Source organism: Salmo salar, chromosome ssa01, assembly GCF_905237065.1.
Source record: "Salmo salar chromosome ssa01, Ssal_v3.1, whole genome shotgun sequence".
Lineage (NCBI taxonomy): Eukaryota > Metazoa > Chordata > Actinopteri > Salmoniformes > Salmonidae > Salmo > Salmo salar.
The window spans coordinates 56,916,099-56,943,555 of record NC_059442.1 but is presented as its reverse complement, the minus strand read 5'-3'; the positions used below and the strand labels follow the sequence as shown (position 1 = coordinate 56,943,555).

At 42.7% G+C, this 27,457-nt stretch overlaps 1 protein-coding gene across 2 annotated transcripts in view; it reads left to right on the top strand.

Annotated features, from left to right (window-relative positions):
* Positions 1-27,457, top strand: part of LOC106605561 (tight junction-associated protein 1) — a 147,995-nt gene that overhangs the window by 104,100 nt on the left and 16,438 nt on the right. For both annotated transcript variants that reach the window (XM_045720119.1, XM_045720112.1), the window contains 4 exons: positions 4,455-4,616; positions 9,530-9,596; positions 19,200-19,307; positions 19,486-19,569. In XM_045720119.1, the coding sequence (XP_045576075.1) occupies positions 4,513-4,616; positions 9,530-9,596; positions 19,200-19,307; positions 19,486-19,569 (363 nt within the window). In that variant the 5' untranslated portion in view covers positions 4,455-4,512. The remainder of the gene's footprint in view (positions 1-4,454; positions 4,617-9,529; positions 9,597-19,199; positions 19,308-19,485; positions 19,570-27,457) is intronic.

Below are 27,457 nucleotides of genomic sequence, written 5' to 3'. Positions count from 1 at the left end.
AAAAGATTAAGATGGTCAAAAGAACAGACACTGGACAGAGGAACTCTGCCTAGAAGGCCAGCATCCCAGGGTCGCCTCTTCACTGTTGACGTTGAGACTGCTGTTTTGCGGGTACTATTTAATGAAGCTGCCAGTTGAGGACTTGTGAGGCGTCTGTTTCTCAAACTAGACACACTAATGTACTTGTCATCTTGTTCAGTTGTGCATCGGGGCCTCCCACTCCTCTTTCTATTCTGGTTAGGGCCAGTTTGCGCTGTTCTGTGAAGGGAATAGTACACAGCTTTGTACGAGATCTTCAGTTTCTTGGCAATTTCTCGCATGAAATAGCCTTTATTTCTCAGAACAAGAATAGACTGACGAGTTTCAGAAGAAAGTTCTTTGTTTCTAGCCATTTCGAGCCTGTAATCGAACCCACAAAGGCTGATGCTCCAGATACTCAACTAGTCTAAAGAAGGACAGTTTTATTGCTTCTTTAATCAGTGCAACAGTTTTCAGCTGTGCTAACATAATTGCAAAAGGGTTTTCTAATGATCAATTAGCCTTTTAAAATGATAAACTTGGATTAGCTAACACAACGTGCCATTGGAACACAGGAGTGATGGTTGCTGATAATGGGCCTCTGTACGCCTATGTAGATATTCCATTAGAAATCAGACGTTTCCAGCTACAATAGTCATTTACAACATTAACAATGTCTACACTGTATTTCTGATCAATTTTATGTTATTTTAATGGACAAAAAAATGTGCTTTTCTTTCAAGAACGAGGACATTTCTAAGTGACCCCAAACTTTTGAACGGTAATGTATGTTTGATAGATTTCTTGACCATTTATCGGTGAATAAAGGTGGATTCTGGAAGGCAGAATTTAAATAGGAGTCTGTGTCAATGTTTATTGACAATACACTTGATGCCATTATGGCTATCATTGAAAGTAAGTATGTAGTTTACAGAAAACTGGATTCTGTTTTTGTTTTATTAACTGGTTTCTGTTTAAACTTGTGTTTTTTGAGCTTTATCAAGCCAGGCATCAAGGGATCCTCTCAAGCGAAAACGCTCAAGGAGAGGGCGATAACTATCTGTAGGTTTTCTGTAAACTGTAGTACTTGTACTTGTTACAAAAGGGACAATCTATATCTAAGAAATCTATAGTTAATGGTATTTTCCATAGTGAAGGAAATTGTTTGATTGTAGTTAAGAAGTTCATTTAATTTCGGAACCCGTCCAGATCATAAAGCAATCTTCTGTATATCGGGTCCAATATTTAACATGATCTTTGTAAGGATTATTTTCATGAATAAAATCCAATTCGAATTTTCCCAAGAATAGATTTGCGTAGTTGGAAGCTAATGGAGTTCTCGTTGCTTTTCCAAAAGTCTGTAGGTAGTGATATATTTATCAAATAGAAAATAGTTTTTAGTAAGCATTAGTTGTGCAAGCTCAATTATGTAATTTGTAGGCACATTGCTTAAGCGGTTGGGGAGGAAGAATTTGAGGGCCTCATCATTTGCAATATTGGTGTTATGGAAAACCGGGGGCCAGCAGGCCTCTACAAAGGAAGGAGCAGGACCTTTGTCAGCTCCCGAGGGCTAGAGAGGCCAAGGTGAGTCGGCACCATGGACAGCTCTACAGGCACCAACTGGGGCTGGTGATTCATGGAAGACGCTGTAACTCAGCTGGTGCAAGCCCAAAGCCTCCTTGCCCTTCAGGAGGCCTTCACACAGCTTAGTCAAGTCATGGTTCGGCCGAATCGAATGACGGAACCAGGCAAGATCCTTGCCAAGCTAACTGCTGAAGATGACATTGAAGCTTATCCAGAGGTATTTGAGCGCACCACAGAGCGATGTCCCTAGGAGGACTTGGCTGGCAAAGTGGCCCCTTTCTGACTGGATCAGCCCAGAAGGCCTGTAGGGACTTGGCACTGGCGGATGTCGACAACTATGCTGCTCTGAAAACTGCCATCTTGGCCCATTATAGGCACAACCTACCAACCCGGGCACAACTGTTCTACTTCTGGGCCTATGATGTCCACGCCCCGGTAAGACCTCAAATAGCCGAGCTGGTTAGATTAACTAGAAGTGGCTTACCACGGGGGACGGGCCATCAGCTATAGATCGACTGGTAATAGACAAATGTATCCTCCCCACCGATGCAAAGCGCCATGCTGCCCAGAGCAACCCCCGTCAGTTGATGCCCTGCTCGCTTTAATAGAAAATCACCAGGTTACTGTAGAGGTGTTTGCGAAGGCCAGAGCCCAGTAGGCCTGAAGTCAAGGCCGAATCAACACATGGTAGAAAGGGAGACACCTATTTGAACCCCGCTTCAAGACCGCCTCCTATTACTGAACCCAGATCACCCCCGAGGCGGCGGCGGTGGCTGCTAGTTAGCGGGAGCCAGAGAAGGTGTTACAACTGTGGCCAGAAGGGACACCTTGCCTGGAGTTGCCAGGGAAACGAGTCCTTGCCGACAGCCAGTCACCTGCTGGGCCCATGAAGCAACTGCAGCCCCCCAGATCCTAAAGCTTATTTTATTGTGAGTTTCACCTCTGACTACCCTGGGCTGCCACAGTATATAGCTATGAGACATCAAGAGCAACTGTTTGACTAATGGATAAATGTGTAAGTCCACATAACGAGACACTTTTTCTGTTTGGGAGCCAGTACCTGAAACGATAGGTCTTAATGGAGGGTCTGTGGTTGATTTGTGTCTAAACTAGGTTTTGGGACACAGATATTTAAATTCCTGTTCTGTCAACCATTTATTTTGTAGTCCTTTAAGGAGGACTTTATTAATTGAAAATCTATTCCTTGTAACATATTTTTAATCATCCAACATACAATTTTTTCGATATATATGTTGGTATTAGAAATCACAATTCCACCTCCCTTATCTGATCTCGGTATCGTTAAGTCATCAAGAGCGTTCTTTTAACTCCTGGAAAGGTATTGTTTACGTTGTAAAATATGGACTTTCACTTTGTTTCTTTAGTTGGGTGTCAATTACATTTCCTATCAGTCTGCAAAATGTACTAACTGATGGGTTATTTACAAAAGGACTGAAGGAACTGGGTAGTACCCACAGACTGTGCCAAATACCAATTTTCTGCCTGTTACTCAAACCTGTGCCCTGAAAGAGCCCAGAACAGTGTGAAATCCTGTGTATATTTATAGAGTTAGACATTGGTCCCCCCCCCACCAACCAGAACATACCATAAATAATTGATGTTCTCTTTTCTTGAGCCGTTCTGGTTGGCATGCGTGTCTGCATGCGTAGGCTAAATGTGTGTGTATTCCTTCCTTCCCCTCTCTTAAGCAGTAGACTTAGTGAAGAGGACTACCCTCTGGCTCTGGAAGTGTCAGGATGGGACCTCGCTTCGATTTTAAAGATTTAGTGTCTGCAAGCTGTTAGGTGTGGGAAAAGTCCAATTGATCTTTGCAGACGCAGCGCGGGGGAACAGACAGCGGTGTGAGGGCTAATTTGATTCCACACTGTCACACCCGATCACACCCTGTCACTGGGTAACGCACCTGGATGCTGCTGATGTGGTCCCATGTCTGCCTAATCAATTGCCTGGCTCTCACAACCTAATCTGAGCCTATTGGAAATCACAGCCTAAACATACGTCAGTGGACGGTAGTTAGGAGCTTTCTGCTGCTAACTAGCTGCCTGTATCTGCATATCCTCCTCTCTCCTCCTTTCTCCTGGCTTTCTTTTTGCTTTTTATTGAGCTATCTGTTGCTGGTTGAATGTGTCAGTGACGTGTTGAAAAACCCTGTGGTCTTGTTTTAACCGCTGTCATGCACCTGAGCCAGATTGGACAGACTGAGAGAACTGTGGTTTTAATAGATGTGTGCAGCCAGCAGTGAGTGTGTGGCAGGATGCTGCGTGGTGTGGTGACAGGATTGGGGACATTGGGTTGTGGCAGATAGCAGATGTGTCCTGTCCCATGTCAGCTGCTCCGTCCCCCCAGCATCCTGACAGTATCTCCCATTAAATCCACAGACACACGAGGACAAAGGGACCTGGGCAAAGTCAGGCAATCACGCAAGACACAGGCCACTCGCCTGCCCGCTGCAGACACACACAGAGGGCTGTGGCCAACCATGTGCTCTCTCTTGCTCTCGCATACCGGAAAAATGTATATGTCATAAATATGCACTCATATGCATGCAGCAGCAAAATGAATGACTTTTTCTCATACCAGTTTTCCCTTATTATGCTTATCATAGTTGTTAATTATGGCTTTTCTTTATTCCCCATTTTGATATTTTGTCATTCACTCAAATTCAGTTTGTCAGTTAACTGTGTCTCCCTGAATTCTGTGGCTGAAGCAAGTTCTCATGGCTCTCTGTTCGTCTTGTCAGTCTAGTCACTGTGAAATGCGATACTGTCTGTGAATCATTCCACTGCACCTGGGCTGACTGTCCCCCCTCTCCACCCGTCCCTCCCCTCCAGGATCCTGCAGCAGCAGAATGAAGACCTGCGCCGGCGGCTCTCCCACACCACCCACAAGATGGAGGCCATGGAGACGGAGTTTGAGACCAGCCGCCACTACATGCGGGAGGAGATGGGTCGTACCCGCGACGACCTGGAGAAGATGAGAGACAAGTTCCGCAGGTGACGAGTTCGACCTCCCTCATATTCTGAGCCAGTTGTCAGTGTCATGGGAAGCTCTCTCGCTATCTCATAACACAGATAATATTCCCTTACACCGCACACCGCGCTCACTCACTTCCTCTCCCCACCACACCTTTTTCCCCACACAGAAAGATTAAATGAATACCTTCCCCGGCAATCCATTTTTAATGAATTTGATCAAAGCTGTTGAATTAATGAGATCTTATCTGTCTGATTATGCATCTAGTTGTTACTTTAATTCCCTCAACCTCCGGGCATGTTGGATTGCCTATTTCAGAATGTTTTGTTAAGTTTCTGCCACATGGAACATTGCCAGGAAGTCTGTGCTGTTATCTACACACAAGTTGTCTGGATGGTGTTTGGGTGGGGGCCCATTCTCAATACACACGGGAAACTGTTGAGCGTGAAAAACACAGCAGGGGTACAGTTCTTGACACAAACCGGTGCGCTTGGCACCTAGTACCATACCCTGTTCAAAGGCCCCTAAATCTTTTGTCTTGCCCCAATCCATGTCTCAGTTGTCTCAAGGCTTACAAGTCCTTCTCTAACCTGTCTCCTCCCCTTCATCTACACTGATTTGAAGTGGATTTAACAAGTGACATCAATAAGGGATCGTAGCTTCCACCTGGATTCACCTGGTCAGTCTATGTCATGGAAAGAGTTCTTAATGTTTTGTACACTCAGTGCATATCTGTATTTCATAATGTTGTTGTTCAATCGGAGGATATTGCCCCAGGGCTCTTCTGTGCCCCACCACACTTTCTCTGTCAGCCCTAGTTGGTGATAACATCAGGCCTTCCTCTACAATACATGGCCACCAGTCTTTCAGAAGCTGATTAAAAGCAAATGCTTCTCCTACATATTATTATTCTGGTTTGCTGTGTTTCCCTGGCGACGCACCTGCAACCCTCCCTGCTCTTGATTAAGAAATCCATCTTTGCACATCTGCTTGTCAATCAAGTTCATTCTGAAGTAAAAGGCAATCCAAGTACCATCTGTGTACAACTTGTAGCTTGTTAAATAATGATTTACATTATTCACCGTTTACAGTTAACATTTAAAAGCTTATTGACAGATCAAATAGATTCATGAGTTTAACACTAGAACCGCTAAAGCAGTCATTTGGACTTTTCATGATAAAAAAAACAGATAAAGTGACTTATGCCCCCTTCTATCCTTGACTTTTTCTAAGTAACTCTATATAACACACTGTCCTTGTTAGAATCTTCATATCACAAACAGAACTGGAGTTATAACCAGTTTTAAGAGGGCTTATCATTTTTTAAATAGTGCCTGCCCCCCCTCCTCCAGACAGTTACCGTGTCCAGTTGATAATCACCCCCAGTAATTGTTTGGAAACTGAACCTAAACTATGCCTAAACTAATTTCACACATATAACAGCAGATGAAATAAATGAAGTGAAGTATGATGGGGGAGAATGGGTGAGTTGATGAGCGAGGGGAAGCGAACAACGCAGAATTATGTAATCACCAATTGGGAATGAAGAACAGGGCGGGTCATTCTATTATATTGGTCTATTCAGATTTTTATCTCAAAATGGTATGGACCTTTTTATAACAGTCCATCAAATCCATGGCGAGCAGGGCGCCTGCAGGCTAACCTCGGTCGTTAGTTGAACGGTGTTTCCTCCGACACGTTGGTGCGGCTGGCTTCCGGGTTAAGCGGGTGGGTGTTAAGAAGTGCGGGATGACTGGTCATGCTTCGGAGGACGCATGACTCGACCTTCACCTCCCGAGCCCGTTGGGGAGTTGCAGTGATGAGACCAGATCGAAATTGGGGAGATAAAGGGGGTGAAATACAAAAGAAAAGAATGAGATTGTAAAGCTGTCATTATGAAGTGAAATGGTATTGATCACTGAGGTTCCCACCACCACACTGAGAAGGGTTCTAGGCTGACCTTTCTTACAAGGAGCAGGTGTGCGCCTAAGTTGAAAAATGTAGGCGCACACAAAGAAATTTAGGAGCACAATGAAAAATAGTTGAGGTAATAAAGCTAGAATTCTTAATTTTTCAAGGCGCACTGGTGCTCCTAAATTAAAATTCCAGGTCGTACAGCAAAATATTTATGCGCTTTATGCGAGTAGAATTGTAGCGCTGTAGAGCCCTGCTTAGGAAACTAAAACTCTGTCAGAGGCAGGACACAAGTCTGCAGCTTATGCTGGTTAACAGAACTTGGCGGCAACCATTTCCCGATTTGGTGTCGGGTGATAATGTTTGCCATTCTGTTTCTTATGCACAAGATGTCGTTTAAATCGTAAAATATGTTGCCTCCATTTGAAATATTTTCCAATACATTTCCCATATCTTTCTTTATATGTAAATGTGCCATTTAATTTGTATCTTGTATATGGAAAAACAGCTTTGTCATTTACTGTTCACATGCATATAGAAATGGTTTTGCTCTGGGGTGCAGTAATGTAAAAAATGCACATGTTTAAGTCAAGATTCCAGGAAAAAACACATGGCTGCTTATTTCAAATCCCGTGTGTGTGTGTGTGTGTGTGTGTGTGTGTGTGTGTGTGTGTGTGTGTGGAATTCAAAAGCAATCATCCCAGTTTATCTCCAATCAAGAGGCGTCTCTTCCTGTTTTTTGGTCAGAGCAACCAGTCACTTTCAATTATCCCTGCAGCGTTTCCATCATAAATCGGAGCATGAGGCTACATGCCTATGCGGGATGCACTGGTCCATCTGCGTGTCCATACCAGATGATCACACATTTCAATGCAGCCTCAGCAAAGGTAATGGTTAAATTGGATTACCGTTGTTTAATGAGTATGCTCCACTCCTATGTCCTATCTGATTATCACCGAGCAGCACCATTACACAGATGCTTTTAGAGATCACTCTGCATGGAGAAAAGGCTCTGGGAATGAGAAGCCAATTGTTGTATTTACGACTACAATTTTACCCAACCCAGGAGCAGCCTTCACATGTGAATTATTCTCTGAGGACTTGATTTAATTTGTTTACGGCAGCCAGACTATTCAATTCGACTTCTTGGTGGATCTATCAAGTGACTTTAATTGCTCTGCCTATTTTCTGAATTCCATCAGCTCTAAATAAAATGAATCACTATCCTCTGAACAGTGAAATACAGCAGGAGTTTACCACTGTGGTCTCGGTGGGAATCCGTGAGCTTTGCTCAAATGTGTTTATGAATTTTTGATTGGGACGAAGAGAGCGAAAATCATCGGTGGTGATTTGCAGTGAACACTTTTTAATTAGTGAGGAATGAGAAGGATGTGCCAGAGGGTAATAAGAAATGTTGGTGTTATTGAGAGGGAAATATGTCAGTCAAATCCAGGTGTTTTTGTAGAATGAATCCTATTGATACGCAATGGTAGCGCTGATGCATACTGGACACTACAATAGCTTTAGTGTCATTGCATTGGGGTTGTAATCAGGGCAAGGTTACACCAGTGTGTGTGTCCTTATGCAATATTGTTCGATCGATGAATCAATCACTTGGCCAGTTGGCCCGGGAGAGGCAGTTGTTGTAACATGTCCGCATCTGCATGGTCAAATGAGCACACAGTATGGCTCAGGGCAGAGAGAGGAGATGAGACGAACAGGCTAGAGAGGATGCCCCTGGTGCACTGTGCAGACCTCACTTCCGGGGGTTCTGTGAGATGGGGTTTGAAACATACAAAGGTTAACAAAGGCAAAATTACTAATATAACAATGGACATAGAGAGGTGATTAGAAATGACCGGTATTGAAAGATTTGCAGGTTGGTATTTATTGTCGTGAAACTTGCCCTGGTGGCAGATAAAATCTGATTTGAATCCTAACCTTAACCACACTGCTAACCATAATACCTAACCCTTAGCCAATTTGGACTTTGCAGATGGCCCAACTAGCGGAAACCACTCAGTTCTACTTACAGGGAAAGATTCATGAAGAACATTTTTTTGGGAGTGTTTCTTTGTTCAAAAAGTTTCACATGGAGTTGACTTGCAGGTAATTTCACACTCACTGAAAGATTTCACTGAAAGCAGTGTGCTTTGGTGCCCTGAACTTCCTGATTCCCACACCTCTTTACTGTTGCTCACCATTACACATTGTGAGCGTGACTGATGATGATTGTGCACCACCATTATCCTAATCAGGGGTTGTAACCTATTTCTATAGAACAGGAACATCAATACCTGTACAGTACATGACTGCAGGTCCCATCTCATCCATTAAAAGCAAAACTGTGTAAAATTGTTACGTTGCCATTTTTGCGCTTTGAATTTCTTCTGCATCATAATTGCGTTCGCATAAAATCCACCACCACCTCATTTTAGAGTGGAATTTATCTAGCAAATTTAGGAGGCAGTGGATACAGTGGAAAAGTAATTGCCCTTGGCCCTATTGAAATGGGTTTAGTTTAGACTCCTCTCTCCCCTTTCCTCCCATCTCTCGTAATTTGTGCCGAATGTCTAACCTGTTGAAAAACTCTGATGGCTTCATTAAGTGCTCTGAGAAGATTCATACCGCTCTGCTGTTGAATGTGAATGGAAATAAACAAAACTAAATGTACGGATGTGACTGCCAAAAGAACAGTATGCGTACTTCAGGACGTGCCCATTTTCTGGTGCCTTATTGCGGCAATAACTCTGGTCTATATGGCCAGTTTCTTTCATTTATTTGACGACCAGTCTGAGACGAGACGCACATGAGAAGACAACGCATCATCTGAACTATGATGGGAGTTGATTGCATACATTTTAATTTTTTCATTTTTTTTTACTGCAGTGCTACGTTCTGTACCAGTGGGCTCATATCAGTCAGCAGCATACCATCTGTGGATTTCCGATAACCTTTCTATCTGTAGGCACTGCACTATTAACTGAGACACAATTCTGTTTTCTGCTCTTCTCCACAGACTGCAGAACAGCTACACTGCCTCCCAGCGGGCCAACCAGGACCTGGAGGAGAAGCTTCATGCCCTGGTAACCTTTCACCTCTTTCAACTGTCCTCTGAGCTTTTTATATAGGTTTTCATTGGTCAATACACTGTGTACTTCTGGTGACTACTTTTGAAAGGAAACCTTTACGCACAACTTGTACCATAGTTAAAGGGGCAATCTGCAGTTGCTACATACATTTTTAAATTTTTTTAATGAATGATATGTAGTCTCTACATCAATTTATGCACATATGAATTAATGATATGTATCCATTGATTCTTCAAAAATATAACTTATAAATGCCTCATTAGCTTAGTTCAACTGCCATACTACATCAGAACCCCAAATATATGTTTGCATTACTCCAATGTTTGTAAACAAACAGTATAGCCTCAACATGGTTAAACTATATTTTTGATATCATGGATGGTCAGTCCTTCGATCCATAGCTCGGTCTATGAATTTGAGTGGGTACGTTTCTCCAGCCCCATCCCTCAGCTTTTTACAGGGGTGGGGAAATGGCTTTGTAATTGTTTAAACTGTTGATTGCCCTTTTAATTATTTAACCTCAAATTAAACTTCACTCCAATTCTCAAAATATAAATGTTCCTTTTTGACCTTACCCTGGTCAAACGTATTGTAGAATTGCAAACACTGCAACTTCCAATTACAGGTTTCTATGTCACTGAGTTTCCCAGTATACCAGGTCAGTGGATCTATTCTGTATTGGGGAAGAGTCTTTCCCATACAGCTGTGTGTGTGTGTATTTTCTAAAGTGCACTCTCATGCCATTATCCCACACCTGTCAGCCATTTATGTTGCAGGATTTTGTTTTGGATGGTTCTGTGGTACAGAGTGCTGCAAAGGATTAGCACGGAGGGAATTGACTTAATTGCCAAATCATCCTATCACGCATGTCTCTGCCAGACCCCTTGGGAAATGGGAAGGTCCACAACTCTGCTATTCCCTGTGGCAGCACACCAGGGAAAACCTGTGTGCACGCACGCTCCAAACCCACCACAAGTGACAACTATGGAATTTATGTGCAAAGAGAGGGACAGTTGTACATATTCCCACAATGGCAAATCTCATACCGTCCCTTTAAAACATGGTTAACTATGTATGATGCTTGTTATAGGTTTATCAGGAGATTCACAATATGACTCGCCAACCATACATAACAACTATGAATTCACATCGTCATTGTTTCTCCACTATCATCAATCATGTATTAAATATCAGGACATAAAGTATGCGTCGATGTTAGATGTGCGCTGCTGTCCCCACATGTCTGATGGTTGTTTGATTAGCCTCTCAATTCAATTGAAATGTGCTTTATTGCGATGGCCTACTGATACGTATTGCCAAAGCACAATGTTACAATAGAACTAGTCATTAACAATCTAAAAATCTAAAATCAACAGGTCATGGAAATCAACAGAATAATACTAACAATGTTAATTGGGAGGGGTGGTGGGGGGGGGGTATTTGTGTGTGTGTGTGTGTGTCGGTGTTTTGTGTGTGCGTACTTTATGTCCATTCTTTCCAATCACATTGTCAAAGGAAACGTGCCCCCTGGCCCAATGTTGTTTTCCCATAAAATGTCAGAATAGTTTTTTAGATGGATAGACAGACACAGTTGAAGTCGGAAGTTTACATACACTTAGGTTGGAGTCATGCAAACTCGTTTTTCAACCACTACACAAATTTCTTGTTAACAAACTATAGTTTTGGCAAGTCGGTTAGGACATCTACTTTGTGCATGACACAAGTAATTTTTCTAACAATTGTTTACAGACAGATTATTTCACTTATAATTCACTGTATCACATTTCCAGTGGGTCAGAAGTTTACATACACTAAGTTGACTATGCCTTTAAACAGCTTGGAAAATTCCAGAAAATGTAATGGCTTCAGAAGCTTCTGTTAGGCTAATTGACATCATTTGAGTCAATTGGAGGTGTACCTGTGGATGTATTTCAAGGCCTACCTTCAAACTCGGTGCCTCTTTCCTTGACATCATGGGAAAATCAAAAGAAATCAGCCAAGACCTCAGAAGAAAAAAAATTGTAGACCTCCACAAGTCTGGTTCATCCTTGGGAGCAATTTCCAAATGGCTGAAGGTACCACGTTCATCTGTACAAACAATAGTATGCAAGTATAAACACCATGGCAGCATCATGTTGTGGGGCTGCTTTCCTGCAGGAGAGACTGGTGCACTTCACAAATAGATGGCATCATGAAGAAGGGAAATTGTGGATATATTGAAGCAACATCTCAAGACATCAGTCAGGAAGTTAAAGCTTGGTCGCAAATGGGTCTTCCAAATGGACAATGACCCCAAGCATACTTCCAAAGTTGTGGCAAAATGGCTTAAGGACGACAAAGTCAAGGTATTGGAGTGGCCATCACAAAGCCCTGACCTCAATCCCATAGAAAATGTGTGGGCAGAAGTGAAAAAGTGTGTGCGAGCAAAGAGGCCCACAAACCTGACTTAGTTACACCAGCTCTGTAAGGAGGAATGGGCCAAAATTCACCCAACTTATTGTGGAAGGCTACCTGAAACGTTTGACCCAAATTAAACAATTTAAAGGCAATGCTACCAAATACTAATTGAGTGTATGTAAATGTCTGACCCACTGGGAATGTGGTGAAAGAAATAAAAGCTGAAATAAATCATTCTCTCTACTATTATTCTGATATTTCACATTCTTAAAATAAAGTGGTGATCCTAACTGACCGAAGACAGGGAATTTTTACTAGGATTTAATGTCAGGAATTGTGAAAAACGTGAGTTTAAATGTATTTGGCTAAGGTGTATGTAAACTTGCTTCAACTGTGTATATATGTATGTATATATATCACACACACATACACACAGTGCCTTCAGAAAGTATTTGCACCACTTGACTTTTTCAACATTTTGTTGTTTCAGCCTGAATTTAAAATAGATTAAATTTAGATTTTGTGTCGCTGGCCTACACACAATAAATACTCCACAATGTCAGTGGAATTATGTTTTTAGAAATGTTTCAAATGAATAAAAAATTAAAAGCTGAAATCTTTTGTTCAATAAGTATTCAACTCCTTTGTTATGGCAAGCCTTAATGTTGTTCCCTCTAAGCCTCGCTTGTGCGCAGTCGCGCACTTCCTCCAGGACTGCCATACAGAAGAAATGCCATGCTACGCGGAGACGCAGTAGATTGAACTTCACTGACTTCGCCCATTCATTTGCACTATATAGACCAACTTTTTTTCTGTGCCTGAATCAACATTTACAGTGCATTCGGAAAGTAATCAGACACCTTGACTTTTTCCACATTTTGTTACGTTACAACCTTATTCTACAATGGATAAAATACATTTTTTTTACTCCTCAATCTACAGACAATAGTGTGAAAAGTGGAGAGGATTTTAGAAATGTTTGCAAAAGTATTAAAAAAAACGTAAGTATTCAGACCCTTTGCTATGAGACTCGAAATTGAACTCAGGTGCATCCTGTTACCATTGATCATCCTTGAGATGTTTCTACAACTTGGAGTACACTTGTGGTAAATTCAGTTGTTTGGACATGATTTGGAAAGGCACACAACTGTCTATATAAGGTCCCACAGTTGACAGTGCATATCAGAGAAAAACCAAGCCATAAGGTCAAAGGAATTGTCCGTAGAGCTCTGTGTCAAGGCACATATCTGGGGAAGTGTACCAAAACATTTCTGCAGGATGGACGATCCCCAAGAACACAGTGACCTCCATCGTTCTTAAATGAGAGAAGTTTGGAACCACCAAGACTCTTCCTAGAGCTGGCCGCCCAGCCAAACTGAGCAATCGGGGGAGAAGGGTCTTTGTCAGGGAGGTGACCAAGAACCCCATGGTCACTCTGATGAAGCTCCAGAGTTCCTCTGTGAAGATGAGAGAACCTTCCAGGAGGACTATCATCTCTGCAGCACTCCACCAATCAGGCCTTTGTGGTAGAGTGGCCAGACGGAAGGGTCTGAATACTTTTATACATTTTTTTTATACATTTGCAAAAAATTTTGCTTTGGCATTATAGGGTATTGTGTGTAGATTGATGTGGGGAAAACAAGATTTAATCGATTTTAGAATAAGGCTGTAATGTGGAAAAAGTCAAGGGGTCTGAATACTTTCCAACTACACTAGACACTGAAGTAGCTTACACTGAATGTTCCTGAGTGGCCTAGTTACAGTTTTGACTTAAATCGCCTTGAAAATCTATGGCAAGACTTGAAAATTACTATCAAGCAATGACCAACAACCCCACAGAGCTTGAAGAATTTTTAAATGTACAATCCAGGTGTAGAAAGCTCTTGGAGACTTACCCAGAAAGACTCACAGCTGTAATCGCTATCAAAGGTGACTCTAACATGTTTTGACTAAGGGGTGTGAATACTTTTGTAAATTTTATTTCTGTACTTCATTTTCATGAAATGTGTGAAAATTTCTAGAAACATGTTTTCACTTTATGGGTAGATGGGTGAGAAAAATAAATACATTTAATCCATTTTGAATTCAGGCTGTAACAACAATGTGGAATAAGTCAAGGGAATACTTTCTGAAGTCAGTGTGTGTGTGTGTGTGTGTGTGTGTGTGTGTGTGTGTGTGTGTGTGTGTGTGTGTGTGTGTGTGTGTGTGTGTGTGTGTACATGCATGCATACATACATACATACATACACACACTACATACATACACACACTACATACATACATACATACATACACTACCGTTCAAAAGTTTGGTGTCACTTACAAAAGGCCTTGTTCTTGAAAGAAAAGCAAAACAAATTGTCCAGTAAAATAACATCAAATTGATCAGAAATAAAGTGTAGACATTTTGTTAATGTTTAAATTACTAGTGTAGCTGGAAACGGCACATTTTTTTTCTGGAATATCTACATAGGCGTACGGAGGCCCATTATCAGCAACCATCACTCCTGTCTTCCAATAGCACATTGTGTTAGCTAATCCAAGTTTATCATTTTAAAAGGCTAATTGATCATTAGAAAACCCTTTTGCAATTATGTTAGCACAGCTGAAAACTTGTTCTGATTAAAGAAGCAATAAAACTGGCCTTTAGACTAGTTGAGAATCTGGAGCATCAGCGGGTTTGATTAAAGGAGGTGGGATGGTGTGGGGGTGCTTTGCTGGTGAATTCAAGGCATACTTAACCAGCGTGGCTGCCACAACATTCTGCAGCGATACGCCATCCCATCTGGTTTGCGCTTAGTGGGGTTATCATTTGTTTTTCACCAGGTCAATGACCCAGCACACCTCCAGGCTGTGTAAGGGCTATTTGACCAAGGAGAGTGATGGAGTGCTGCATCAGATGACCTGGCCTCCACAATCACCCAACCTCAATCCAATTGAGATGGTTTGGAATGAGTTGGACTGTGGAGTGAAGGAAAAGCGGCCAACAAGTACTCAGCATATGTGGGAAATCATTCCTCATGAAGCTGGTTGAGAAAATGCCAAGAGTGTGCAAAGCTGTCATCAAGGCAAAGAGTGGCTACTTGGAAGAGTCTAAAATATATTTCGATTTTTTAAACACATTTTTGGTTACTACATGATTCCATATGTGTTGTTTCATAGTTTTGATATCTTCTCTATTATTCTACAATGTAGAAAATAGCAAAAATAAAGAAAAACCCTTGAATGACTAGGTGTGTCCTGTATATACACTAAGTAGTAGCCCGTTTATTATGTACACCACCCCGTTCACGAACATGGTTCGCTCCTACAGACAGTGAGTCACGTGGCCGTGGTTTGCTGTATAAAGCAGGCAGACCGGCCTCCTGGGCTTTTCACGAACGACATTCTCTAGTCTTTACTGAGAATGGTATGACAAACATCCAGCCAGCGTCAGTCCTGTGGGCGACAATAGCTTGTTGATGAGAGGTCGAAGGAGAATGGCAAGAATTAAGCTGACAGGCGGGCCACAAAGTCATATAACGGCACAGTACAACAGTTTGCAAAACGGCATCTCAGAACGCACAACTCGTCGGTCCTTGTCACAGATGGGCTATTGCAGCAAGAAGAAGCAGCTCCAGTGGGCACGCGATCACCAACACTGGACAACTGAGGAGTGGAAAAACATTGTCTCGTCTGACAAATCCCGGTTCCTGTTGCGTCATGCTGGTGACAAAATCAGAATTTGGCGAAGTGCCATGAGTTTATGGCCCCATCCAGCCTGATGTCAACGGTACAGGCTGGTAATGCTGTGGGTAATGTTTTCCTAGGTTCTTTCATACCAATTGAGCAACACTTCCATGCCTGAAGAATTCAGGCTGTTCTGGAGGCAAAGGAGGGTTTGACCCGGTACTAGATGGGTGTACCTAATAAACTGGCATCTGAGTGTATATAGCTGTGATCCTTTGCTGGTGACTGTCGTATGGTCCCCCCCCTCTGATAGCTGTGTGACAATCAAAGTCAAGCTGCACTGTGTTACTAGGGAAAGACCAACTATGTTGCTGTGAAACTGCCAACTCTCTGCATGGCATGTGATCTGAGTAGAACTACAAGCAGTTTCCCTTGACTGCCCGTTAACCAGAGGCTAGCCCTCCCAGAATGGATTCACACCACATAGGCCTATTTACTGTCATATTATCTACCAACATTCTACTGTGATTTTAGTCCAGCCCTGCTGTCAGTGTAGAAGAGGTATCTTTAGCAAAATAGATGATAGAGTATGAATGGGCTGGTCGGAGCTTTATGGATGGGACGTGTGTGGGAGGGGACTGTCCCTGATGTGAGGTAATCTCTTTTAACTGACCAGAGGATTACTCTGTCCAAAACATGCTCTGTCCCCACACTCACTCGGTCAAAGGTGGCCTTTAGCCAGGGGATGGGCAATTGAAAGAGTATCTGTGTTTTGTGTTGCTGGCCTAAAATAATTTTGAATACTCGCATCTCAGCGTGAAACGGGGTTGAAGGGGAAAAGTTTGCGGTAATTGTTCCAATTACCAGTTGTTCTGATACTCAATACATTATTTTCAAAGTGATTGACATACTCCAGACAAACACAACTTAGTTAGACATTTTGCCAGTGCTTATAAATTTAACGAGCAGAGTAGTTCGAAATTGAGTACTTCTATTCAATTATAAGTAAACAAATTAAACCTTGAATCGAGTACTCTCGGTCACCCCTAGTACACAGCTTTAAAATCCTCCTTCCTCATCCTTGGGGATTCCATTATTTTTGTGTTGAGCCTAAATTGATGATATTTCCCAGTTCTTTTTAGAGGTCTATTGATAGTGTGATTGGGAATAGGCCTGTGGACCACTGTCGAACAGTTGAGGCCCTAAATTGCATGCCTTATTTCAACTAATTCTGACGTGTTGCGGTAGAGGAGTTTGCAATCAGAAACCTTATTAGCCGATGAAGCACTGGCGATCTCATGTAATAGAAGAGACCAAAATGTTCTGTCTTGTCTTCGTTCTCACCAGCCGTCTGTCTTATTTTTTTTCTTCTGTCTTTCTCTCATTCTCTTCCTCTCTCTCCTCATGCTGCCGATTCGTGACGGGCTGTCTCATCATCAGGCTGCGATCAGTCAAACCTGGGTCTACGCAGTTGCGTTATCATTATTTTTCTCTCCCGACTACCTCCCCTATCACCCCCCCTGATCATTTATTACTGTTGTCATTTTCATTACTGCTCTGCTTGTTGTTTCTGAATAAGAAGTCTCTCCATCCTCCTGTCTTGTCCTGGCAAACTGCTCTAGATGTCCCGCAGTAGATCATCCTGTCTGTAGCGCTGCTATGGGGGTTGAGGTTGGGGGGAAATAATGTGATTCTCTAGGTGTGCCTAGTGGTTCAAACTTTACTTTTCTAGTCTCAAGTCCCCCACCTCTCTATATATCCCCTTTTGAGTTACCATAGGTTTGTTATGCGCTGCTGCACAAGTGCTGTAGTAGAGATCACTAAGGTGTTTTATGGCCGTGTCTTTGCCCAGTTGAGCTGCGTCTCTGCATCACAATGAGGCGCTGACTGGCTTCTTTCTGTGTGCTTTTATTTATTTATTTATTTTTCTCCTCAGACTCTCCAGTTGAGAATATACTATACAGATAATTGGTTCATTTTTGACATGGCAAGCAATGGAGCAGGAGCTACAGTCTGGGTCTCATTCTGTGTAAATGTCTCACAGTAACTCCCTTTCTCACTGATTCTCTATCCTCTCTTCAAGCAGGTGTGATTTAATGTTAGTGACTATACCCTATCCCTTGGTGAGGATTTGGATCTGAAACCACCGGACAGAGCTCCGTGCTGGCTTCAGTTAACATCCAGTAAATTTACAACATGTCAGAGATAAGCTGCAGATAGGGCCCCCCCCCCGAACAGAACAGCAAGCCTGATCAGGGTAGCGCTCGGCTAGTGGGCTTACAGGGTATCGGTGCAGGTTCAAGCCACTCGCAGTGGGCTCGCTGGAGGCTCTAATGAACCTGTGGTGAATATTAATGCACGATATTGATGTATTCCAAATTGTTGTACAATCTGGACCTGCTCTCGCTTACTAACACAAACGCACTACACATACACACGCAGGAGTCACAGAATCTGGATCCGCACTCTTAATTGGTTTGGAAGTTCTCCAGCTTGGGTTTGGGGATCATTTGCTGCGAGAGAATGTTCAGAAGCCCAGAGAAAACCGGCGGTTTGTTTTTCCAATTTGAAATTGGACAGGTGCATTGCACATATAGTGTGAGGTCCCTACTGTACCAAGCACAATTTGTGGGCTTAATCTTACTTAAAGGGTAGTCACCACAGCTACTCAGGACCACAGGCTATTCCTGTGGTATCTCTGAAATCAGAGACATTTTTTGATATTAGAGAATCCCGATTTATAATACATCAGATAATGTTAGCACTGAAGCTCCAGAGTATTTGATCAATTGTTGCCTGTCATGGCCCTTGTGTAATCTACCTGTCACTCACCTAACTGTATGATAACTGAAGCCATTCACTAGCCCTCTAAAAAAATACAATAGCATGTCACCTGCCCAGGTGTTTTCCTAAAGTTAGCGGTCGTTTTTCCCTTAACATATTGCATGGGTGAGTGGGAGAGGGAGTAACTACATATTAGGGGGACTTGGCACAGACTCAGACCCAGTGTCATTTGAGTTCACACTGTGTTACTTCATAATGTGCTATCGATCTGTTTATGTAGGACACGTCCTGCGCCTGTTTTTTTTTTCCCCCCTCTAACCACACTGCTGAGCTGAGTGGAGAACAAAAGCAGCAGCCTCCGTCTCTGTGCTGCTGTGTCAGCCAGCGGGGAGGATGGAGGAGACATGCTTTAACTTTAATCAATGAGGAAATCACTCCTCATGTGTACTTGAGAGGAGGCCGGTGGGAGGAGCCATAAAAGGACGGCGTCACTGTAATGGAATAAAATCGAACCGAGTCAAACGTGTGGTTTCCATGCGTTTGGTCTGTTTTGATACCGTTCCATTTATTCCATTACAATGAGCCCGTCCTCCTATAGCTCCTCCCACCAGCCGCCTCTGGTGTACTTACTTAAACATAGAGTCCAGCAGCTAGTGCACCGCTACATTGGCTATGGTTATCCCTGTGTGAATGATGCGTGAAGCTGCTCTCTGACATTATTCTCCCCTCACCATTCTCTTTCTGCAGCTCCGTAAAGTGGAGAGGGACAAGAAGACCATGGACCAGGAGATAGTGGAGCTCACCAACAAACTCCTGGATGCCAAGAACACCATTGACAAGCTGGAGGAGTTGAACGTGGGTGTTCTCACTGTCCCTCTTTGAGTTATCACATACCAGATTTAAAGTTGTGTATAGTGTAGGACCACAGTGTGTGGTAAAATTAAGACATTGAGCAGATCAACCACACCGTTCTGAGAATAAAGTGTGTCTGAGTGTTGTGTGAGATGGCCTTGTTGATTCTTCTCCCTGACAGGAGCGCTATCGGCAAGATTGCAATTTGGCCGTGCAGCTGTTGAAGTGCAATAAGTCCCATTTCAGAAACCACAAGTTTGCAGATGTAAGTATAGCTCTGATCGTTTAGTGGAAATGATTGAGGCTCGTATATAAAACGTGTTCCACTTGTCACAGTGGCATTGTTGGAGCTTGAATGTGTTTTGCACTCCGTAGTGACACTCTTGGATGTGAGAGAGAGAAATGGGGAGAGAGCGGTCGCCTGGGTGATTTTTAAAAGGCTGCAGAGCTCTTCACATGTTTTGTCTGACCCTGGCGTCAGAGAGGACTAGGCAAAGAGAAAAACAAAGAGAATCGAAAGAGGATTTTTTTTTAAAAGCTGAGGTTTGCCTGCCCACTTTATCACAGCTTGTGTGTGTGTTTGAGTGTTGTACATCATAGCATTGATTGCTCATGTGTGTACAATACAGTGCATTCAGAAAGTATTCAGACACCTTGACCTTTTCCACATTTTGTTACGTTACAGCCTTATTCTAAAATGGATTACATTGTTTTTTTCTCTCATCAGTCTACACACAATACCCCATAATAACAAAGCAACAGGTTTAGACATTTATTCAAAATTATACATTTACATAATTATTCAGACCCTTTACTCAGTACTTTGTTGATGCACCTTTGGCAGCGATTACAGCCTTGAGTCTTGAGTATGACGCTACAAGGTTGGCACACCTGTATTTGCGGAGTTCCTTCCATTTTTCTCTGCAGATCCTCTTAAGCTCTGTCAGGTTGGATGGGGAGTGTCACTGAACAGCTATTTTCAGCTCTCTCCAGAGATGTTCGATCGGGTTCAAGTCCGGGCTCTGGCTGGGCCACTAAAGGACATTCAGAGACTTGTCCTAAAGCCACTCCTGCGTTGTCTTGGCTGTGTGCTTATGGTCGTTGTCCTGTTGGAAGGTGAACCTTCTCCCCAGTCTGAGGTCCTGAGCACTCTGGAGCAGGTTTTCATCAAGGATCTCTCTGTACTTTTCTCCGTTAATCTTGGGCTATCGAATGGCGCAAAGGTCTAAGGCACTGAATCTCAGTGCTAGAGGCATCACTACAGACCCTGGTTTGATTCCAGGCTGTATCACAACCGGCTGTGATTGGGAGTCCCATAGGGCGGCGCACAATTGGCCCAGCATCGTCAGGGTTTGGCTGGGGTAGGCCGTCATTGTAAATAAGAATTTGTTCTTAACTGACTTGCGTAGTTAAATAAAGGTTAAATAAAAAATATAAAAAATAACTTCACTTTCCCTCGATCCTGACTAGTCTCCCAGTCCATGCCGCTGAAAAACATCCCCACAGCATGATGCTGCCACCACCATGCTTCACCGTAGGGATGGTGCCAGGTTTCCTCCAGACGTGACGCTTGGCATTCAGGCCAAAGAGTTCATTCTTGGTTTCATCAGACCAGTGAATCTTGTTTCTCATGGTCTGAGAGACCTTTAGGTGCCTTTTGGCAAACTCCAAGCGGGTTGTCCTGTGCCTTTTACCGAGGAGTGGCTTCCGTCTGGCCACTCTACCATAAAGGCCTGATTTGGTGGAGTGCTGCAGAGATGGTTGTCCTTCTAGAAGGTTCTCTCATCTCCACAGAGGAACTCGAGAGCTCTGTCAGTGACCATTGGGTTCTTGGTCACCACCCGGACCAAGGCCCTTCTCCCCCGATTGTTCAGTTTGGCCGGGCGGCCAGCTCTAGGAAGAGTTGGTTGTTCCAAACTTCTTCCATTTAAGAATGATGGAGGCCACTGTGTTCTTGGACATTTAAGGCTGCAGAAATGTTTGTTACCCAGATCTGTTTCTTGACACAATCCTGTCTCGGAGCTCTATGGACAATTCCTTCGACCTCATGGCTTGGTTTTTGCTCTGACATGCACTGTCAACTGTGGGACCTTTATATAGAAAGGTGTGTGCCTTTCCAAATCATGTCCAATGAATTGAATTTACCACAGGTGGACTCTAAGTTGTAGAAACATCTCAAGGATGATCAATGGAAACAGGATGCACCGGAGCTCAATTTCAAGTCTCATAGCAAAGGGTATGAATACTTATGTTATTTTTCTTAAAAAATTTGGATAAATGTCCAAAAATGTATAAACTGTTTTTGCTGTGGTATTTTGTTTAGATTGAGGTAAACATTTATTGTATCCATTTTAGAATAAGGCTGTAACGAACAAAATGTGGAAAAAGGGAAGGATTCTGAATACTTTCCGAGACTTTCTTAGTCTGGAACTGCTATTGATAGCAATGATGTCAGCAAAACTCGAAGCACCCCTTTCTCTGTTCCCACCTCTGGGTGAGATTTTCTGGGTGAGATCAAGAGCTACTAAGTTCAGAGCCTGCTGGGTAATCAATACATCAGCAAACAAAGGACTTGGAAGTCAGTATTATTAAAGAAATCCATCGAAACCAAAGTGTTGTGCTATGACTGTCTCTTAAATGTAAATGTTTTTCTCAAGTGTAAAATCCATTTTCTTATTTCTCCCCTAATTTCACTCCCTAAGACTCGATTAATGGAAATGTTTTCGCTACATGCCAGTTGTTTTGAACAATGCCATTACGAAGTTCAATACGGATTATGAAGGACGAGGCTCCTCTGGGCATCACTTCCATAACCAACAAATGTTTCAAGTTTTACTGAGTGTGTTTACATGCACACTAATATTTCAATATGAAATAGATTATGGCAGTAGGCAGGTTATGGAATAGTAATGTAAACGCCTTACTCTGCTTATCGGCGTAAGGTCAAAATCAAAGTAAGCATACGCTGATTAAAACACCTGGTTTTCTCAGCAATCTTTCAAATTATTAGGAGAGGTACACACCTTAATCAGTGTTCCAGCTGTGTATTTGATCAGAGCATGTGCTAGCACCAGCCGAGTGAGCCTCCCTCCTTTAGTGCGAGTTCAGTGAATTTGGAAATAACTGAAAAGTATGTGTAGTAGAAGTAGTTCTCACATACAAACTTCATGTGACCGACCGGCTCGATCTTATGTGGCAAAATTTGAAAGTCTTTTTTACATAAAAATAGACAGTATCATACACTGTAGTTGAGAAACAATGGGAAAGTAATTTTGCATCAACTTGTAACCCCACTTTTGAGATAATGGCCCTTGAATGTACACCTACTGGAGAGCTCTTATTTGTCTACATCCATTCAGCATCGTTCACACCCTCTTAAACCGATCTCTTTAAGGATTCACATGTGAAGCCATGTGGTAAATGCTCGCTATATAAAATATTTGTCACATGCATAGGATACAGAAGGTGTAAATGGTACAGTGAAGTGGTTACTTGCATAGTAGCAATATAAAAAAAACAAAGTGTCCAGATAAAATATTTTTATCATTATTAGATGACGCTTACCTGACACACATGTCTAAATTGATGGGTCATGTGAAGGAAATGCTTTAACCACCCCCCAGCTACATCTAGCTAAGTGGATGGGTCACTATTGTCTAGACCTGTAAACATGTTCATGAAATACAAAAGATGGCCATAATCACCCCCAGACATACCTGGCTAATTTGATGGGTCATGTAATCATCTGGCCGATGTGGAGTCTTTTGTTTAGACATGTCGCGAGCTGGTTAAAAAAAATGAACCGGCATAATCCCAACTCATACTATTACCAATACAAACATTGTCATAGCTGTAGTATAAATCTGCAGGTAGCTAAAGCTAACAAACTGGGTTCAATGTTAGCTAGCTAACATTAGGCTATAACTAGCAATGCAAATGGTTTTCTGATTCTAATGATATTACTACATAGCTTGTTGGCTCGCTAGGTGTATGATCTAACATTTGCTAGCTAACTAACAGCATGCTTTAACTTTCTGACAAAATTAGAAACTTATATCTGAAAATGTAGCTAGACTCTTACCCGTATACAGTTGAAGTAGGAAGTTTACATTCACTTAGGTTGGAGTCATGAACTCGTTTTTCAACCACTCCATAAATGTCTTGTTATTAACAAACTATAGTTTTTGCAAGTTGGTTAGGACATCTACTTTGTGCATGACACGTAATTTTTCCAACAATTGTTTAGACAGATTATTTCACTTATAATTCACTGTATCACAATTCCAGTGGGTCAGAAGTTAACACACTAAGTTGACTGCCTTTAAACAGCTTAGAAAATTGCAGAAAATGGTCATGGCTTTAGAAGCTTCTGATAGGCTAACTGACATAATTTGAGTCAATTGGAGGTGTACCTGTGGATGTATTTCAAGGCCTACATTCAAACTCAGTGCCTCTTTGCTTGACATCATGGGACAATCAAAAGAAATCAGCCAAGACCTCAGAGAAAAAATGTAGACCTCCACAAGTCTGGTTCATCCTTGGGAGCAATTTCCAAATGCCTGAAGGTACCACGTTCATCTGTACAAACAATAGTACGCAAGTATAAACACCATAGGACCACGCAGCCGTCATACCGCTCAGGAAGGAGACGCGTTCTGTCTCCTAGAGATGAACGTACTTTGGTGCGAAAAGTGCAAATCAATCCCAGAACAACAGCAAAGGACCTTGTGAAGATGCTGGAGGAAACAGGTACAAAAGTATCTATATCCACAGTAAAAGGAGTCCTATATTGACAACCTGAAAGGCCGCTCAGCAAGGAAGAAGCCACTGCTCCAAAACCGCCATAAGAAAGCCACACTACAGTTTGCAACTGCACATGGGGACAAAGATTGTACTTTTTGGAGAAATGTCCTCTGGTCTGATGAAACAAAAATAGAACTGTTTGGCCATAATGACCATTGTTATGTTTGGAGGAAAAAGTGGGATGCTTGCAAGCTGAAGAACAGCATCCCAACCGTGAAGCATGGGGGTGGCAGCATCATGTTGCGGGGGTGCTTTGCTGCAGGAGGGACTGGTGTACTTCACAAAATAGATGGCATCATGAGGAATGAAAATTATTTGGATATATTGAAGCAACATCTTAAGACATCAGTCAGGAAGTTAAAGCTTGGTCGCAAAAGGGTCTTCCAAATGGACAATGACCCCAAGCGTACTTCCAAAGTTGTGGCAAAATGGCTCAAGGACAACAAAGTCAAGGTATTGGAGTGGCCATCACAAAGCCCTGACCTCAATCCCATAGAAAATGTGTGGGCAGAACTGAGAAAGTGTGTGCGAGCAAGGAGGCCAACAACCTGACTCAGTTACACCAGCTCTGTCAGGAGGAATGGGCTGAAATTCACCCAACTTATTGTGGGAAGCTTGTGGAAGGCTACACGAAATGTTTGACCAAAGTTAAACAATTTAAAGGCAATGCTACCAAATACTAATTGAGTATACAGTGGGAGAAAAAAGTATTTGATTGATTCCCTGCTGATTTTGTATGTTTGCCCACTGATAAAGAAAGGATCAGTCTATAATTTTAATGGGAGGTTTATTTAAATAGTGAGAGACAGAATAACAACAAACATATCCAGAAAAAAAAAGGATGTCAAAAATGTTATAAATTGATTTGCATTTTAATGAGGGAAATAAGTATTTGACCCCCTCTCAATCAGAAAGATTTCTGGCTCCCTGGTGTCTTTTATACAGGTAACGAGCTGAGATTAGGAGCACACTCTTAAAGGGAGTGCTCTTAACCGCAGCTTGTTACCTGTAAAAAAGACATGTCCACAGAAGCAATCAATCAGATTCCAAACTCTCCACCATGGCCAAGACCAAAGAGCTCTCCAAGGATGTCAGGGACAAGATTGTAGACCTACACAAGGCTGGAATGGGCTACAAGACCATCGCCAAGCAGCTTGGTGAGAAGGTGACAACATTTGGTGCGATTATTCGCAAATGGAAGAAACACAAAAGAACTGTCAATATCCCTCAGCCTGTGGCTCCATGCAAGATCTCACCTCGTGGGGTTGCAATGATCATGAGAACGGTGAGGAATCAGCCCAGAACTACACGGGAGGATCTTGTCAATGATCTCAAGGCAGCTGGGACCATTGTCACCAAGAAAACAATTGGTAACACACTACGCCATGAAGGACTGAAATCCTGCAGCGCCCGCAAGGTCCCCCTGCTCAAGAATACATAGACATGCCCGTCTGAAGTTTGCCAATGAACATCTGAATGACTCAGAGGACAACTGGTAAAAGTGTTGTGGTCAGATGAGACCAAAATGGAGCTCTTTGGCATCAACTCAACTCGCCGTGTTTGGAGGAGGAGGAATGCTGCCTATGACCCCAAGAACACCATCTCCACCGTCAAACATGGAGTTGGAAACATTATGCTTTGGAGGTGTTTTTCTGCTAAGGGGACAGGACAACTTCACCGCATAATTTGACGGGACCATGTACTGTCAAATCTTGGGTGAGAACCTCCTTCCCTCAGCCAGGGCATTGAAAATGGGTCGTGGATGGGGTATTCCAGCATGACAATGACCCAAAACACACGGCCAAGGCAACAAAGGAGTAGCTCAAGAAGTAGCACATTAAGGTCCTGGAGTGGCCTAGCCAGTCTCCAGACCTTAATCCCATACAAAATAAAGTGGTGATCCTAACTGACCTAAGACATGGAATTCTTACTAGGATTAAATGTCAGGAATTGTGAAACTGAGTTTAAATATGTTTGGCTAAGGTGTATGTAAACTTCTGACTTCAACTGTACATGGATGAATGCTTCACGGCATACTGGAACCATTTAACTTTGTAGCTACATCTTGTTTGTCACTTCGGTTTACATTGCCCGTGGAATGTGCAGAAAGTAGCCCATGACTTTTTCCACCTGATCTGTCGATAGTGCCGGCTAAATTCAGGGCAACAATGTTGAGAAAAGTAGCAAAACTTTTGTAGTTCTCGTTGGCTAATGTAAGATCTTTCAAAAATGGCGCGATGGAAAGAACTGTCAACACATACTGAACAGCTCACGTTATACACAGAAGCATGCTACATGACAGACCATTGTTCTTCTTGCAAAGCATCTAAACGTTTTTATCGAACTATTATATTAATCTTACTATCCACAAAAATAGCATTAGTGTGCATTTAACCCTACTCAATGTCACATGCACAAGTGAAATACAGTGAAATACTGTAGTGAAAGCAGTAGACATGTATAGGTAAGGTGACTAGGCATCAGGATATATGATAAACAGAGTAACAACGGCGTATATGATGATTGTATGCGAGTGGTTGTGCATAGAGTCAGTGTATATATATATATATATGTGCATGTTATGTGTGTGTGAGCAAATGATGACGTGAGTTTGTGTGTGTTGAAGTGTCAGTGTGTGAGTGTTTAGGGCCCTGTGAGTGTGCATAGAGACAGTGCGAAAATAAAATAGTTTGTGTAGCCATTTAGTTATCTATTTAGCTGTCTTATAGCTTGGGGATACAAGCTGTTCAGGAGCCTGTTGGTGTCAGACTTGATGCACCGGTACTGCTTGCTGTGCGGATGCAGAGAGAACAGTCTGTGGCTTGGGTTGCTGGAGTCTTTAGCTGTTCCGTGCCTTCCTTTCACACTGGCTGATATAGAGGTCCTGGATGGCAGGGAGCTCGGACCCAGTGATGTACTGGGCTGTCCGCACCACCCTCTATAGCGCCATGCTATCGATGGCAGTGCTATTGCCATACCAAGCAGTTATGCAGCCTGTCAAGGTGCTCTGTGGTACAGCTGTATAATGTTTTGGGGCCCATGCAAAACCTTTTCGACCTCCTGAGAGGAAAGAGGCACTGTCGCACCTTCACGACTGTGCATGTGTGTGTGGACCATCTTAAGTCCTTAGTGATTTGGACACGAGGAACTTGAAGAAACTGGGATGATTGACTTTGTGTGCCATAACCAGCCTCTCAAAGCACTTCAGGATTACAAATGTGAGTGCTACAGGGTGGTACTCATTGTGGCATGAAGCCTTAGAGCATTTGTCTGGTAGAGAGGCATCATTGGGCAGCTTGGTCTTCCTTTGTAATCCGTAATGGACTGTAGCCCCTGCCACATGCAGCAGG